This window comes from Macrobrachium nipponense, chromosome 7 (genome assembly GCF_015104395.2).
Source record: "Macrobrachium nipponense isolate FS-2020 chromosome 7, ASM1510439v2, whole genome shotgun sequence".
NCBI lineage: Eukaryota > Metazoa > Arthropoda > Malacostraca > Decapoda > Palaemonidae > Macrobrachium > Macrobrachium nipponense.
This window is the reverse complement of record NC_061109.1, coordinates 84888450-84905747: the sequence shown is the minus strand read 5'-3', so window position 1 is coordinate 84905747 and position 17298 is coordinate 84888450. Positions and strand designations below refer to the sequence as shown.

At 50.8% G+C, this 17298-nt stretch overlaps 1 protein-coding gene across 1 annotated transcript; it reads right to left on the bottom strand.

Annotated features, from left to right (window-relative positions):
* Positions 1-608: 608 nt before the first annotated feature.
* LOC135217636 (mucin-1-like) lies at positions 609-16705 on the bottom strand. The gene is made up of 4 exons (XM_064253602.1): positions 16226-16705; positions 14773-14924; positions 1653-1809; positions 609-1124 (listed from the first exon to the last, which is right to left on the bottom strand). The coding sequence occupies exons 1-4, from the start codon at positions 16703-16705 to the stop codon at positions 609-611; spliced, it is 1305 nt and encodes a 434-aa protein (XP_064109672.1).
* Positions 16706-17298: the final 593 nt, after the last annotated feature.

Here is a 17298-nt window from a genome sequence, read left to right as displayed (position 1 = left end):
CGAGCTGCAGGTCTGGACCAGCGGCGGCTTCTGTTACGAGAGCTCCTCCCCTGCCTACCAGCAGAACCGATAGGCTGGGGCGACTGTAGGCGATCATCAACCACGGTGATGGTCGAGCTGCTGGTCTGGACCAGTAGTCTTCCTGCTCTTCAGGAGAGCTACTGGTGATCGAGCTGCAGGCCTGGTCGCGCAGCTCTCCTGGGGAGAGCGGCTAGACCGAGAGAAGCGGCGACGGTCTGAGTGTCAGAGGAGCTTCTGCTGGTTCCCCTATCCGTCCGGTCCCGATGGGAGCAGCGGTCAGGGGCCGGCAGAGTCCCCTGTCGCGGTGGGAGCGCACCCCTCGCGATCACTCCTGATCGCCTCGCCCTTCCCGGTGTAACCCGAAGAAGTTGAAGGGATAGGAGTAGGAGAGGAAGGCTTGACGTTTCCCCCCCGCCCACTGGCAGGACCGGTGTGCTTGGGGGGCTGCAGGTGGCAATCAAGCTGCAGGCCTAGTCGCGCGGCTCTCCTGGGGAGAGCGGCTGGACTGAGAACAACGGCCCCGGTCCCGTGCGTCAGAGGAGCTGCTGCTGGTCTCCCTACCCATCTGGTCCCGATGGGAGCGGCGGTCAGGAGACCTGCAGAGACCACTGTCGCGGTGGGACCGGTTCCCTGTTCTCAAGGTGCGTCGAACCACTGGAACCAGCCAGGGCTGGTTCCTGCGATTGAGGGGACCTCTTCTCAGCCTCAGCCCATGGCCGGTCTGGGACCGTCACAGCAACCCTGGTAGCCTGCAGTTTGCTACGAGAGCAATCGCTGGCCTGGCGAGAGTCACCTGAGTGACTCTCGCCAGCCTTCCTCTCCGTGCCTTGGTCCTGGCGCCGAGCGAACTCGGAAGCCTGAGCCTTGGCTGTACAGTCGCCTGCAGGAGACCGTACACTCGGTACCTCTCGCGAACGAGAGGCCGAGCCGGAACCTGGTGTAGAGGTAGGACCACTAGCACCAGGCAAGGAAGTACCGGTATTAGCCGGTACCCTTCTGGTCCCTGTCTTCTTCTTCCTTGCAGAAGGAGAGACGGGCCCCGCTCCCGTAGGAGCAGGAGGACCAGCGGAAGAACCCCCCGTCCCACCGGAGTGAGACGGGCCCTTAGAAGTTCCCGAAGGAGACTTCTTAGAGGGGAAGGAGGCAGTCTTCTTCTTCCTCGGCTTGGAAGCCTCGGAAGTCAAAGGGGAAGAGGCGGCAGCAGGCGACGACGAAGACGACGACGACACCTTCCTCTTCTTCTTCATCAGCTCCCTCAGGACAGACGTCAGGTCCTCCATCCAGGTTGGAGCCGAAGCAACACGGCCCGGCTGCACCTGTCCGTAAGGACCTGCGACTGGGGCAGCAACACCACGGGCTGGAACGACGTCGGCAGGAACTGGCTCAGGCAAGGCAGGTACAGCAGGAGCGGCAGGTACGAGGAGACAGGGCAGCAGCCAGCGACATCATGAGTACAGGCGGCAGGTCCATGGGCGAACTCTTCAGGCACCAAAAGTCAGGGGCTGGCAGGGCAAAGAACCCGGAGGGGGAGGCACGCCCCTCCTCGGTACGGCAGCGATCGGGGTCTGTACAGCGGCCGTAGGAGTCACGACATCACATGTGTGTAGACCAGGTGGGGAGGGGCGGCATACCCTGGGGTCGAGACGGTGTTGGTGGTAGTGATCACCGTTCCATGGGTGACCAGAACAGCACCCGCCAGATGATGCAGCAGCCCCTGAACGCTCGGTGTGCCCTGGAGACCCAGCGAGAACCATACCTGGCCGAGGTCGTCGCCAGCAGCAGGAGCACCTGAGGAAGCAAAAAAACAAACGGGTTAGTGGTAGGGGTTCCCCCTCGCATGGGGGGGAACAAGTCCCCCCGAACGAACGGAAGACCCCAAGTACAATTGGATGTTGGGGTATCCCGCCCCCTCCTCTATGCTCAATGGATTTGGCGAAGAGAAGGAACGAGAAACGCGCCCCCCCCCCCCCACACCAGAAGGGAAAGGAGCCATACACGAGAGCTGGGATGGCGGCAGGAAGGAAGACGACATGTCTGTGACCAAGGACGTCGCCGGAGAACCCTCTGAAAGACTCCCTGGCAGGCTTACGTCACTTCCTCCTACCCACATAGAGCACCCACTGCTCCTCTGACCAATTATTACACACAACGCAGGGCTTGGCCCGAGAGCATTCGCGCCCTCGGCACCGAGCACATAATTCATGAGGATCAACCTCTGGAAAAGAGCGGAAGGCCCCACACTTACGGCCCTCCACACCAGGGCAAATTCTGCGGCTGATGGGGGGGCGTGGGGACATCTCCAGCTCACGAGAATGCGTAATAATGAAATAATAATAAAATACAAAGCACAAGTACTTACAGTATTTCATCAAACACACACAAAGCAAACCAAGTTTGAAGAAGATACAAAGCGTACGACGAAAGTGGGCAGAGAGCGAACAACACGTTTGTCTCTGTCGGCAGCCGAAAGCAAAGTGGTTCAGTTTCTTCACCTCCCAGTCGTGCGTGTGTGCACTGTCGGACAAGCAGTTAACTACCGAACTCCCTAGTTCGAACATTACGACCGTTCCAGCTTCGGCTAGTTACCTTCCTATTGTAAAGGACCGATGGTTTGTATTCGTATCGGAACAAATGAAAATTCACCTATCTGTGAATGATTAAATTTATTTTTAAACTGGCTACAACATTAAGCTAGATCATCACTGTAATGTAGGATCCACCCTGTGATAGGGGTGTAAGAATACTAGGTACCAATGTAGGTCCTGCATGTCGTAAAAGGTGACTAGCCTAAAAGGAAGGTGACTAAAAGGACAGCTGCATCCTGGCAATCTTACTGATTTTTAGGGTTAATCTAAGTTAACTGTGACTTGACGGGCATTTCTTTGGAAATTGCAAGGTTAATCTACGTAATGGGCTAGAGACTTGGCTGGTGAGGTTGATGACAGCAAGGGCATACAGTTGTTAACATTCCCCCTTTGCCAACTTTAATAAACTATGCCTGATGTTGTAAGAAACGGCGCATCAGGCAACTGAACCCTTAGTGTAGAGATAAAGGTGGGAAAGTTGAACATCACTGTAGTCTAGCCCTCTTACGCCGGTTGGACGTATTAAACGTCGAGATAAATTGTCTCCCAGGTGCCAATTGGACGTATTAAACGTCGACATAAAAAAGTTTTTTTAAAAATTCGCAGAAAAATACTTATAGACCTACCAGCCAAAAACTTTTTAATCACGCGCCTTGGGGGATGCTGGGAGCTCACGGATCAAGGCGTTGTTTTGTTTACAATCGTTACGCAGGCGCGCAAGCACGAATTTCTTTCTTATCGCACTAAAAAAGTATTAGTGATACATCTCAGAAATTATTTTGTCACTTTGACATATTTTTTGCACCATTTTAAATTAGCCGTTACATGGAGTATTATATGTGAAAATGTGCGAAATTTCATGATGAATACAACAAAAAATACTCATGATTGTAGCTTTTATCAGTTTTGAAATATTTTCATATAAATAACGATAAGTGCCAAAATTTTGGTCAACTTTGACTCTACCGAAATGGTAGAAAAACGCAATTTTAAGCTAAAACTCTTATATTCTAGTAATATTCAATCATTTACCTTCATTTTGCAACAAATTGGACGCCTCTAGCACAATATTTCGATTTATGGTGAATTTATGAAAAAAACTTTTTCCTTACGTCCGCGCGGTAACTCTTTCGATAAATTTTTTCGTGCGATTGTCGTAATGTTTGCACTATTTTAAATTTGCCGTTACATAAAGTTTTATATATGGAAATGTGCGCAATTTCATGCACAATACAACTAAAAACAACCCATGGTTGTAGCTTTCATAAGTTTTGAAATATTTTTATATAAATAACGATGTGCCAAAATTTCAACCTTCGGTCAACTTTGACTCTACCGAAATGGTCGAAAAATAACAATTTGTCGAAAAATGATATTGTTATGTTACAATAAAGTTTCATACATACTTACCTGGCAGATATATACATAGCTAAGACTCCGTCGTCCCCGACAGAAATTCAAATTTCGCGCCACTCGCTACAGGTAGGTCAGGTGATCTACCGGCCTGCCCTGGGCGGCAGGACTAGGAACCATTCCCGTTTTCTATCATATTTTCTCTCTTCCACCTGTCTCCTGCGGGGAGGCTGGGTGGGCCTTTAATTGTATATATCTGCCAGGTAAGTATGTATGAAACTTTATTGTAACATAATATCATTTTCATACAATCAACTTACCTGTCAGATATATACATAGCTGATTGGCACCCTTTGGTGGAGGGTAAGAGACAGCTACTTTATGGAATAGACAGGTAAACAACATATGTTGTAGGTATAAATAAAACCTTGGTTCCTACCTGATAGGTGGTAGACTTCGTGGGTGTTTGCCCAGTAGTCTGCATCACCTCAAGAAACTTTAGCGAGATATATGATCTATGGCCAAGAGTTCTTGTCGGGTGGGCTGCCGAAGGGGTCTTATCCGCTTACTCGGCAGAGCCTGAAAGGACTTTGTCAATGGGTGCTGATCCACTTATATGACAATACACCTTATGAAGGAGCACACAACCAATCCGACCACCTGATCCTAACCACATGTTAGAAATAAAGATTGTTCCGAGTTATCCCCCCCGAACTCTTCACAACAACCATAACTCAAAAAACACACTACGCACACATACATAATTTTCTAAAAAAAAAAATTTATACTCATCTAATTAGATATGACAAGAGTCTCTTACTGAACAACATAGATGGCCGCCCGTGCTAAACCAAGTCCTTCTTTGTTAGAAGAGACTCCAGACCATATCTAAAAAGAAGAAAAGTATATACTTAAGGATTGGTGTCGGCTCCCGTACCCAGGATCGTATCCGCCGATACGAAAGGACCCAGAGAAAAACACTTCTCATAGGTCACACGAACGTCTTTTCAAGTAATGAGATGCAAAATACTGAGTTGCATCTCCAAAATGTCGTATCTTATGATGTTTTTAAGCGACATATTCTTATGGAACGAGAGAGACGTTGTTACTGCTCTCACTTCATGAGCTTTCACTTTCAACAGTCGAAACTCTTCGTCAGGACAGACCTTATGCGCGTCTGTAATGACGTTCCTCACAAAGAATGCCAGAGCATTCTTGGACATCAGTCTTGTGGGGTCTTTTACCGCGCACCAAAGACCTTGTCTAGAGCCTCCCATCTGATGCTTTCTCTGAAGGTAGAACTTCAGAGCTCTTACAGGGCATAGAGACCTCTCTGCTTCTCTTCCTACGAGACTCGATATGCCTTTGACTTCGAATGACTTAGGCCAGGGATTCGTGGGATTCTCATTTTTAGCTAAAAACAGGGTCTTAAACGAGCAAATAGCTGAGTCTCCCTTGAATCCTATTTATCCTGCAGAGCATGTAATTCACTAATTCTCTTTGCCGTAGCTAAAGATAATAGGAATAGGCATTTTTGGTGATGTCTCTAAACGATGCCAGATGAGGAGGTTCGACCTTTCGGATGAAAGAAACTTGAGAACCACGTCTAGGTTCCAGTTAGGAGGGACCGGTTCCTTAGACTTTGAAGTCTCAAAGGACCTTATGAGATCGTGGAGATCTTTGTTATCTGCCAGATCTAATCCTCTATTCCTGAAGACTGCCGAGAGCATACTTCTGTATCCCTTTATTGTGGATACAGCTAGATGAGATTGCTCTCTCAGGAATAGAAGGAAATCCGCAATTTCCGCTACAGAGGTAGTGGAGGAGGAACAACTTCTTAGTTCTACACCACCTTCTAAAAACCTCCCACTTTGACTGATATACTTGCCTAGTGGAGGTTCTGCGGGCGCTCGCGATCGCGCTTGCAACTTCGCGAGAAAACCTCTCGCTCTGACGAGTCTTTTGATAGTCGAAAGGGCAGTCAGAGCGAGAGCGGGGAGGTTTTGATGATACCCTCTTGAAGTGTGGCTGTCAAAAAAAAGAAAATGACAAGATCCATCCTTCTTGGTAGGGATCTGGGAAAGTCTACGATCCACTCACCACCTCCGTGTGAACCAATCTTGAGCCGGCCAAAAGGGGGCTATCAATGTCATCCTCGTCTCCTTTGAAGCCACAAACTTTTTCAGTACTAGTCCCAGGATTTTGAATGGAGGAAAAGCATAGACGTCTACGTGAGACCAATCCAAGCAGGAAGGCGTTCTACCATAAGAGCTCTGGGGTCTTCCACGACCCGAGCAAAAGACTGCCAGCCCTTTTGGAGATGAAAGTGGCGAAGAGATCCACATGAGGGGTCCCCCACAGAGACCAGAGATCTTGACACACCTCTTCGTGTAGGGTCCACTCTGTATGAAGGACCTGGTTCCTCCTGCTGAGTCTGTCCGCCCTCACATTCTTTACTCCCTGAACGAACCTTGTAAGAAGGGAGATGTTCCTCTGAGATGTCCAAAGTAAAAGGTCTTTCGTCAGTTCGTAAAGGAACGAGGAGTGAGTCCCTCCTTGTTTTCGAATGTAGGCAAGTGCCGTGGTGTTGTCTACATTTACTTGCACTACTTTGTTCGAAACAAGAGGTTCTAGACTCTTCAAAGCCAGGTGTACGGCGAAGAGCTCTTTGCAGTTTATGTGCCAAGACACCTGCGCTGTTTCCCAGGTGCCTGACACCTCCTTCGAGCATAATGTTGCTCCCCAACCTTTCTCCGACGCGTCGGAGTACAACACTAGGTCTGGGTTCTGGATTTTTAGAGAGATCCCTTTGTTCTCTTTCAGAGGGGGCAACCACCATTCCAAGTGCGGTCTTATCTCCACTGGAAATGGGAAAAAGGCGTCTGAAACAAAGTTGTCCGGTTTTCCAACTCCAAGACCTCTTGAGGAAGAATTGAAGTGGACGTAAATGAAGTCTTCCTAGCGGGAAGAACTGTTCGAGCGAGGAAAGGGTCCCTAGAAGGCTCAACCATTCCCTCGCCGACGTCTGTTCCTTCCTTAAGAAGGGAGAGACTTTCTGCAAACCTTTTGCGATTCTCTCTTGCGAAGGAAATACTCGAAAACCCCGAGAATCCATCTGAATCCCCAGATAGACTAAGTTCTGTCTGGGGGTCAGCTGCGACTTCTCGAGGTTCAAGAGTAATCCCAATGCTCTGATCAGGTCTAAAGTTAACGTAAGGTCCTCCAAGCACTGTCTCTCTGATCTGGCCCTGATGAGCCAATCGTCCAGATACAGAGATATTTACTCCTTTGAGGTGAAGAAAACTCGCCACATTCTTCATCAGGCTTGTGAAGACCTGAGGAGCTGTGGAAAGGCCGAAACACAAGGCTCTGAACTGAAAGATCCTTCCCCCGTCATGAAACGGAGGTACTTCTTCGATGAAGGGTGGATCGGGACGTGAAAATAGGCGTCTTGGAGATCGAGAGACACCATCCAATCTCCTTGTCGCAATGACGCAAGAACTGAGGCAGAAGTCTCCATCGAGAACTTCTCCTTCTGAACAAATTTGTTCAGATTGCTGACGTATAGTACTGGTCTCCAGCCTCCCGAGGCCTTCGCAACCAGAAAAAGGCGATTGTAAAACCCCGGGGAGTTTTGATCCAGTACTAGTTCTATCGCTCTCTTGTCCCACATCTGCTCCACCATAGATCGAAGAGTATCCCTCAGCACAGGATCCTTGTACTTGGCTGTTAGTTCCCTCGGTGTTGACGTTAGGGGAGGAGTGTTCAGGAAAGGGATAAGATATCCCTTCCTTATTACAGACATCGATGAAGCGTCTGCGTTTATAAGTGCCCAGGCCTCCACAAATCCCAGGAGCCTGGCACCTACTGGTGCTTGGAGGAGAGAAGCATCACTTTCCCTTTTTAAAGGGACGAAAGGCAGACCTACCTCTCTTCTCCGGAGCCTTCCTTCTTGCGGGAGCTCTGGAGGTCGGGCCACCTCGAAAGGGCTGAACTGATGTACTCGGTCCTCTTGTCCGTTGCAGTAGCAGGTTTCTTCTTCCTTGCTGACTGCGTCAGAAGGTCTTGAGTCGCCTTCTCAGTTAATGAACGAGAAATGTCTTTCACTAACTGAGAAGGGAACAAAAAGTCAGACAAAGGCGAGTACAGTAGCGCTGCCCTCTGAGAGTGGGAGAGCGCTTTGGTCAAAAAGGCACTATACACTGTCCTCTTTTTAAGAAGACCTGCTCCAAAATAAAGAGGAGATCTCACCGAGCCATCCTGAACCGCTTTGTCTATACAAGACAAAATACACAGAAGGACTTCTGGTTCGAGTCCTTCAGAATCATGGGCTTTCTTGGACATCACCCCAAGGGACCAATCTAAGAAGTTGAAAACTTCCAATACATGAAAGAGTCCCTTGAGGAGATGGTCCAGTTCTGAAATGCCCAAGTTATACGGGCAGAGTTCAAACCTTGTCTACGTGAAGCGTCAACTAAGGTCGAAAAGTCCGCTTCTGACGAAGACGGACGAGAAATACCCATATTCTCTCCCGTCTGATACCAAATGCCTCTTTTACCAGCTAGTCTCGCTGGAGGCATGCAGAAGACCGTTCTTACCAACTCCTTCTTCGACTTCATCCATGAATCTAAAGACTGAAGAGCCCTCTTCATCGAAATGGCGGGCTTCATTCTAAGAAAAGACGAAGATTTCTTCGTCGTCTTTGCACTCGAGCAAAAAAGAAGAGCGCCGGAGAAGGAGGGAGCGGGCAGGAGTCAAGTCGTCTCCATACTCCTCTAGAAGCAAGGCTGTCAAAACTTTATAGTTCGACAGTCCTTCTCTTCCCTGATACTCCTCCTCCGAGTTTACTTCTAACTTGGGGTCTAGATGAGTCTCCGCTGACAATTCAGTACGTCTTTCTTCTGGGGGAGACAAACTCCTGATAGGAGAGGGGCTAAGGGAATGATATTCCTTCCTCTTCATAGCTTTAATAGTCTTGGAAGGCGCCAACAGCCTAGGCTTCTCTCCATAAATGGATGACGCTTCCCGCTTGGATGACGCTTCTCGTCTGCCAAGCGTCCTGGCTGACGCCTCCCGCTTGTCTGGCTGCTGACGTCTGGATGACGCCTCGCGCCTGGAAGACGCTTCGCTCTCAACAGGCGTCCTAACTGGCGCCAATACCTTGGTTGGAGCCTCACGCCTATAAGCAGCTTTAAATGACGCTTCATGCCTAGAAGACGCCTCACGTCTATCTGGAGTTACGTGTCTGCCGTAAGATTCTCCCGATCTCGCTCTCGAAACCGAAGCCTCTGCGATCTGTTTGGAAGCTTCACGTCGGCATGACGCCTCTCGCTTAGCAGGGGAGAGAGGACGAGACTTCTTGATTGGAAGAGCAACGTCCTTCCTACGAGGAGGATCCCTCGCTAACACTCCCACCAAAGAGGCTAGTTGCTCCTGTACTGCCAAGAGAATCTTCCTTGAAGCTTCTCCCACGTCATCTTCAATCGGGGGAGAAGTAGGAAAGTGTTCTTCTACGACCACATCGGGTGACGCTGACGCCACCTTCGCCTTCTTAATAGACGAGGGTGCTTCATCTGAGAAACGCTCCGGGCTCGAATCTAATTCAGGTTCTTTCAAATGCCGTTTCAGAGGCCTAGATAAATCCGACTCCTTCCACCCTCGTTTAGGTGAGAGGGAGAGGACGAGAAACACTCACGTAGGACGCTTTTTCTAAAGCGCCCTTGAGCAGCCTGTAACGAAACAGAGCCTGCTGAAGGGACGTCTGACGCCTTGGGGATTCCCACGACTCCTTAAGGCTTTCGACTTTCCTTCTCCTCTAGGCATGGGAGCTTGGAAGAGGTCTAGGCCTGGGAGCGTCGCAGGGACGATCAAACGCCCCCTCCACAACACTGGGACGAACTCACTTCACTGTAATGCTCTCACTTTCACTAGCCTTACCTTGTAAGTCCGCCATTTTGGACTTCATATGCCGAATTGTAGCTTTCAGATCGGCGATTTCCGAGGCCGATTCCAAAAGTAAAGCTTGTGAATTAGACAAATAGGGAGAATCCAAATCATCAGGATTAGAATAAGTATCATAAAGGCGCTCAATAGGCCTTGTACTCACACCTTTCAGACGTCTAACCCTATCCCTCTCTAACTTCTTCAAATAAGAAGTTAAAGTCTTCCATTCTTCTGCATTTAATCCCTCACATTCATGACAAGTATTAGTAGCAGAACACTGAAACCCCCTACATTTACGACATACAGTGAGGATCAACCGAAGCTTTCGGTATCCTCACCCTGTAGCCTACTTCACACACATTCTCACACTCACATTTGAATCAGACATACTGAGAAAAATCCAAAAAGCAAGTCCAAAATCAGTCCACAGTAGCGAATGTCAAAAACACGATCCAGATACGTCACCAAAAAGCCGATAAACGATGATCAAAGGATGAAATTAGAATCTAAGTCAGGAGGTAATAGCAACAATGTTGATACCACCGGCGACAGAGAAAATATGATAGAAAACGGGAATGGTTCCTAGTCCTGCCGCCCAGGGCAGGCCGGTAGATCACCTGACCTACCTGTAGCGAGTGGCGCGAAATTTGAATTTCTGTCGGGGACGACGGAGTCTTAGCTATGTATATATCTGACAGGTAAGTTGATTGTATGAAATTGCATTTTTCCCAACTATACAAACCTGAGGTCCTTTAACAATAGGAAGTAGCTAGTGGCAGCTGGAACGGTCGTAAGCTTCGAACAAGGGAGAACGGTAGTTAACTGCTTGTCCGACAGTGCGCGCGCCAAGCGCCTGGGAGGTGAAGAATCACTTTTGCTTTAGGCCCATGCAAAAAAACGCAGAGTGAGGGGTGGCATGAGGTGGGACTATATGTAAAGGACCTCAGGTTTGTATAGTTAGGAAAAATGCAATTTTCGACAAATTGTCATTTGTTCTGATACGTGATACAAACCCTCGATCCTTTAACAATAGGAAGACTCACTTCTTGGTGGGAGCAATCTGAGTCTTTTGTGAACAGACTGGTGTTCGCCCAACCTTGGAATGCCTCCCTGGTCGTAAGAGCGAGGGAGGGATCCAAGCCTCTGTCCAATTGATCGGGGTGTGCACCGCAGGATCAATGGTCAGACCTCTGGATGAGATACTAAAGAGAGAGGCAAGCGTATCTCTTCGTACCAGCAAGCAAGAACTTGTTCCTGTTTGCAAGAGGCAACATAAAGTTATGGGTTTGTCTCTTGTTGGCTTCCACTTCCCCCCCCCCCCCCCCCCCCCCCTTGTTGGGGGAAGTGGTGGATAATTGCTCCCATCCCTAGTGAAAGGGATAGGATAGGGCTCTGTTGAGTAGCTCACCTGCATCTCGTCCTTATCCAGCAGGGTGATGACCGATGGGAAGAGGAGCCAGTTACACTCTCATTCACTCATCCATTCTTACAGTCACACCAGGACTCGATGCTGTTCAGCCTGCGAGGGTCTGGGTTCGCTACACAACGTGTTGAGCAGCCACCACGGGTCCCAAGGAAAAAGATCCAAGGACCTGAGGGCAATATCCCGAAGGTAGAAGGAGGTGCATGTGGTCTGGTTGGACCAGACCCCTGCCTTCAGTACCTGCGCCACGGAGAAGTTCTTGCGGACAAAGCAGCATCTCCTTCGCATCGAAGGCGGTGAAGTCCATTAGGGAGGGGAATTAGAAGGAGGCTCAAACCGATCAGTCAGGGACCGAAGGGTTCTGAGTCTTTGCTACGAAGTTCGGTACGAAATCGAGCATCACGGATCCCCATCCCCTCGATGCTTGACTTTGCAGGAAAAGTCATGCAGTTCCCTCAGAGGAAAAGAAGGGAATAGTCGCATGACCTATCCCTCTTCTCGACTTCGATGATGTCCAGTACCCATACTGGTCTATCCGTCTGCAGTGAAGTGTCTCGCATCCTCCTATCCCCATGCAGCGAAGTTCTTCTTCTCGGTAGTGGATAGGACACCGACACTCCATGGTGGGTGTCGATGGTATGGGTACTGGGACAAGCTATTAAGACGAAGTAATGATTGATCTGGAACAACCGAACTAAGTCCACATCGTAGTTCGTAACTGACTCGGGCGCTCTGACAGCTGCCGACTGACTGGTTCGGTAGTGAGGCAAGTTGTCCAAGCATCCGAGTAAGTCACGTGACCTTCGCCCTTTAAAGGGTTATGCCGAGAGACCAAATAAATAGTGTATTTGTTTGTCACCGATGCCGGACGGCGAGGTGATGATTCTCTTAAGGCATGTGCCCAACAGGCGAAAGTCAATTGCCTTCTAGAGACCGAGGTCCCTGAAGGCAAGACATTCTCATAGTAGTTGAATCTCAGCTAAGGAGAAACAACACTATGTGCCGTTGAAGACGAAGGTAGACATTGAATGCAATCTACGTCTTCACAGCTGAATCGAGAGAAGGATTCTCAAGATTCTGAACCTGTGCTTACAAATGACTGAAAACGCTAACCGCTATTTCATTGCTGTCCGGTGAGGAGTCGTAGTTGCAATGAAAGCGGGGCGTTTTTCAGTAATGAAAACACAGGGGAGTACCGCCTGAAGAACTGCTTCTCATGGGCTGAACATTTGGAAGTAGAGCTGGCAGGTCGGGGAATAGGCGGTGTCTTCCGATATATCTGTTAATTCGGGGTGAACAATGAACAATTGCACACCTACAAATACGAGATATTTTGAAGACAAACTCAGATATCTGCAAAAATCATTCGCATTATCGCAGTGCGATGCAGCGGGAGACTAGTACAGACTTTTGTTACCGTGCGGTAAACAGAAAGATGAAAGAGTCCAAGAGATATCTCTGTTGAAAATTCTCGCAATGTCGAAGGTGATGAAATCGAGTGTCACGGCAGTAGATGGTTATTCATGTATGCGAGAATCCCCGTTAATCAGAGACCTAAGTCCGTGATTGTTGGGCAGAGATACGGTTTGGTAGTCAATCAATGCAGGGGAGAGAGACATAACCGACCGTGCATCTCGGAGAGCCAGCTGGTACTGAGTTGCCTCGGGCAGTTCAATACGCAGTAGCTCTCGCTGACTCGTCATCCTGAGTTGCCAGGTAATCCATTCCACGAAGGAATGCGTTCGGCTAGAACCACTGAGCATAAAGAAAAGATATGCTCAAACAATTATATTTAAACGAAACGGATTTCTGTAAATACAAAAGCTGAGTTGGTGTTGTCGTGACAATACCATAATTAACTAAAAGCGAAACTGGTAACTCCTGGGAGGTTGCAGGCAGCCCTGAGTTGCAGTTTAATTAATTAATCGTCTTGGTCGCAATCCGTAGATTTAACTACTGTATGTGCCTACACCCCGGACCAATCGACTGCTTAACAGAATCATGTCGTGAGGGTAATATACGTAGTATATTTGTAGGATTCTGTACAACGACCTCCATCTTAAATACTTTTCCCTTCGAGAAATGAGAATAAGGATTTGAGATGGACCACCTTCGATCTCTAATGAAGAGAGTGAAGGAGAAGTCTTCCCCGAAGGAAAGCTTCAATGGTGAACAGAATACCAAAGACGATAGTTCAAGCCAAACTGGATGTTCCCGTCCGTTCTTCTCTATTCCAGGATTGATACTGTGAGATATCTTCCTTCAGCGGCAGTCTTCTTTCAAACGCTAGAAATTCCAGGAATTCGAGCATTCGGCGAGGTTTCCGATTATCGTAGTAACAATTATCGGGAATTCTTGTCTAGCTCACTTTGGACTGTGGTTTCGCCTATGTGTTTGGAGATCGTAAAAACTTTGAACACTGAGTGCTAGAAATTCTGCAGAATTCTAAGTACTCGGCGAAACCCACACCAAATTCGTTAAACGATTATCAGTTGGTGGTCCTCTCGATTCCCGTAGAAATCGGGGATGGGGAAGGACCCGTCCTCAACGACCGGGGCTTACGTCAGGTAGGACCCAAAGGTCCCCCTGGTAGCGCAGTCCCTTGTGTGGGATCCTACAAAGAAGTCTCTGTAGGGTCCCTCCCCTTTCCCTCGTAGCCGTAAGGAGAGAGGGAATGGGTAAGGAATTGGATACTCGCTCGCCTTCCCAGCGGAACTAGCAGCTGGAGAAGAGAAGGAGAAGCCATCACCTTGCGGCAATGTCCTCTCAGAGTCTGGAAAAACGTATCGTCAGAAAACGTCCCCCCCCCCCCTGCCCGAGGAGGGTTACGAACTCGCACTGTAGGTAAGGATCTGCCGCCACTGTCAACGTCGTCTGGGTGGGGCTGATCGACACCTGACAGGAGAGAGCCGATACCGTCCTCTGACTCATTCCAGTCCTCGTCGAGGTCGAAACCTCTCAGGAGGACCGAGGGGGGAGGGGAGCGCTGCAATACTCTGTAGAAACACCGCTGTCACAGTAGAGGAGGTGGAATTACCTTGTTCGACCGGCTAGACCTGAGCGAGCTATCTTGTCCGGAGACGAGAGGCTCTACCTGGTCCAGAACCGAGTCGAGAAGCTCGGATTGCGGCAAGCCCACCGTCAGTCTGGGTTCCCTTCTTCGGGCTCCAGAACGACTTGAGCCGTGACGCGGGCTCTATTGGTGAGAGCGGCGATGTTTCCCCAAGGTCATTGTGCTGACGAATCAGCGCAATAACCTCAGTACAGTTCCTCAGGATCTCGGAAGTCACAGCATCTTGCAGAGTAGGACCGTCAAGCCCCTCGAACAAGAGCATATTCCGAGAACCTCCCCCTTAAGGAGGGGGAACTGTGATAGACCCCTCTCGGATTCCTCCTGCCACTTGCGTGTACGTCCTGGTCGGTCCAAAGATCATACCTGGTACTTACAGCATAGTGACGCGATCGTGCGGGGCATGCCCCTCACGATCACCCTGCTGTACCTCGCTCTTCCCAGTGCAAACCGAGGAAGTTGCAGGCACCGGAGAGGAAGACATGACACTCCTCTTTCCCTTGCTGGCAGAACCAGCGGGCTTGGAGAGCTGCAGGCAATCGCCAACTTGCAGGCCTAGTCGAGCTGTTTCCCTGGGAAAAACGGCTGGACCGAGAACAGCGGCCCCGATCTCGTGTGCAGAGGAGCTGCCGCTGGTCCCCCTATCCGCCCGGTCCCTGTGGGAGCGGCGGTCAGGAGACCTGCAGAGACCAATGTCGCGGTGAGACCGGTGCGTGTCCTCGTGGCGCTCCATACTGCTGGTACCAGCCGAGGCTGGCGCCAACGATCGGGAGGGGGGACCTCTTCCCAGCCTCAGCCCGTGGCTGGTCATGGACAGTCACGTCTACCAGAGTTACCAGCTGGTCGCTGCGAGAGCGGCCGCTGGCCTGGCGAGAGTCACCTGAGCGGCTCTCACCAGCTTCTGCTCCGTGCCGCGGTCCTGGCGCCGAGCGAACTCTGGCGCCAAAACTTTGGCTGTACGGTCTCCCGTGGGAGATCGTACACTTGGAACCTCTCGCGAACGAGAGACCGAGCCGGAACCTGGCGTAGCGACAGTGCCGCTAACCCCAGGCGAGAAAGTACCGGTGTTATCCGATACCTCTCTGGTCCCCGCCTTCTTCTTCCTTGTGGAAGCTTCTTCCTTGTGGAAGGAGAGATGGGCCCTGTTCCCGAAAGAGCAGGAGGACTGGCAGAAGAACCCCCCCGTCCCACAGGAGTGGGACAGGCCCTTAGAAATTCCCGAAGGAGCCTTCTTAGGGGGGAAACCCAGGTTACCAGCTGGTCGCTGCGAGAGCAGCCACTGGCCTGGTGAGAGTCACCTGAGCAGCTCTCACCAGCCTTCGGCTCCTTGCCGCGGTCTTGGTGCCGAGTGAACTCTGGCGCCAGAACTTTGGCTGCACGGTCTCCCGCGGGAGACCGTACACTCGGAATCTCTCGTGAACGAGAGACTGAGCCGGAACCTGGCGTAGCAGCAGCGCCGCTAACACCAGGCGAGGAAGTACCGGTGGTAGCCAGTACCCCTCTGGTCCCCGTCTTCTTCTTCCTTGCGGAAGGGGAGACGGGCCCTGTTCCCGAAGGAGCAAGAGGACCAGCAGAAGGACCCCCCATCCCACCGGAGTGTGACGGGCCCTTAGAAGTTCCCGAAGGAGCCTTCTTAGGGGGGGAGGAGGCAGCCTTCTTCTTCTTCGGCTTGGTAGCCTCAGAAGTCGAAGGGGAAGAGGCGAAAGCAGACGACGACGACACCTTCCTCTTCTTCTTCTTCTTCTTTGTCAGCTCACGCAGGACAGACGTCAGATCCTCCAACCAGGACGGAGCCGGGGCAATTGCCAAAGCAACACGGCCCGGCTGCACCTGTCCGGAAGGACCTGAGTCTGCGGCAGCAGCACCGTGGACAGGATCGACGCGAGCAGGAGCGGAAACAGCAGGAGCGGCGAGAGCGGCTGGGCCAGCAGCAGGAACAGCGGTAGCGGCAGGTGCGGCAGGTGCGGCAGGTACGGCAGGCAAGTCAGGTAACCCAGGAGGCTTAGCTTCAGCCATCAACATCCTGGGTACCGGTGGCAGGTCCAGGGGAGAGCTTTTCGGGCAGCGGAAGTCTGGGGTCGGCAGCACAAAGAACCCAGGTGGAGGCGGCACACCCCTCCTTGGTACGGCAGCAATCGGCCTTTGCACGACGGCTGTCGGCGTCACTGTCATCACATGCGAGGTATACACAAGGTGAGGAGGGGCGGTGTACCCTGGGGTAGAGATTGTTGTTGTTGTGGTGGTCACCGCTCCATGGGTGACCGCCCCCGACCCCGCCAGACGCTGAATCAACCTCTGGACATTAGGCATGCCCTGCAGACCCAAGGACGCCCACACCTGTCCAAGGTCACTCGCTCTGCGGAAGCAACAAAAGGGTGATTAGTGGAGGGGGGGGGGACCCTCGCGCGGGGGTGGCGAGCCCCACCCCGAACGAACGGGAGGCCCCGAATACAATTGTACGTCGGGGCACCGAGAGCCCTCCTCCACGCTCGACAGGTCGGGCAGGGAGAAGGACCGTATACTCCTCCCCCCCGAAGGGGAAGGTGCCATTCGGGGGAGCTGAGCAGGGGGGCAGGAAAGAAGATGAAGAATCGGTTACCAAGGGAGTCGCGGGAGAGCTTTCCGATGACTTCTTGGCAGGCCTTCGCTTCCCCTGCCCCCGCACAGCATCCACCGCACCTACACTAATAACGTTACGGCGCGAGAGCAAACGTGCCCTCCGCAGCGAGCGCAAAGTATAAAGATTAATTCCCGGTATGAGTGGGAACTAATCCATAATGAATATTGATGCAATGAAATAATATATAAAAGTGAAACAGAATACTGCACTTGCGATTCACTTTCACACAACATAAAAGGGGAAGGATCAATTCCCGGGTAAGAGCGGAAAACTTGATCCATAA

Excerpts from the sequence above, each read along its gene's own strand:
- LOC135217636 (XM_064253602.1), bottom strand. The coding sequence starts at position 16,705 with ATGCCTAATGTCCAGAGGTTGATTCAGCGTCTGGCGGGGTCGGGGGCG. Across the intron at positions 14,925-16,225 it reads ACTCAGGTCCTTCCGGACAG|CTCTCCAAGCCCGCTGGTTC; the intron begins GTGCAGCCGGGC and ends GATTGCCTGCAG. Across the intron at positions 1,810-14,772 it reads CACGATCGCGTCACTATGCT|GTGCTCCTGCTGCTGGCGAC; the intron begins GTAAGTACCAGG and ends TTGCTTCCTCAG.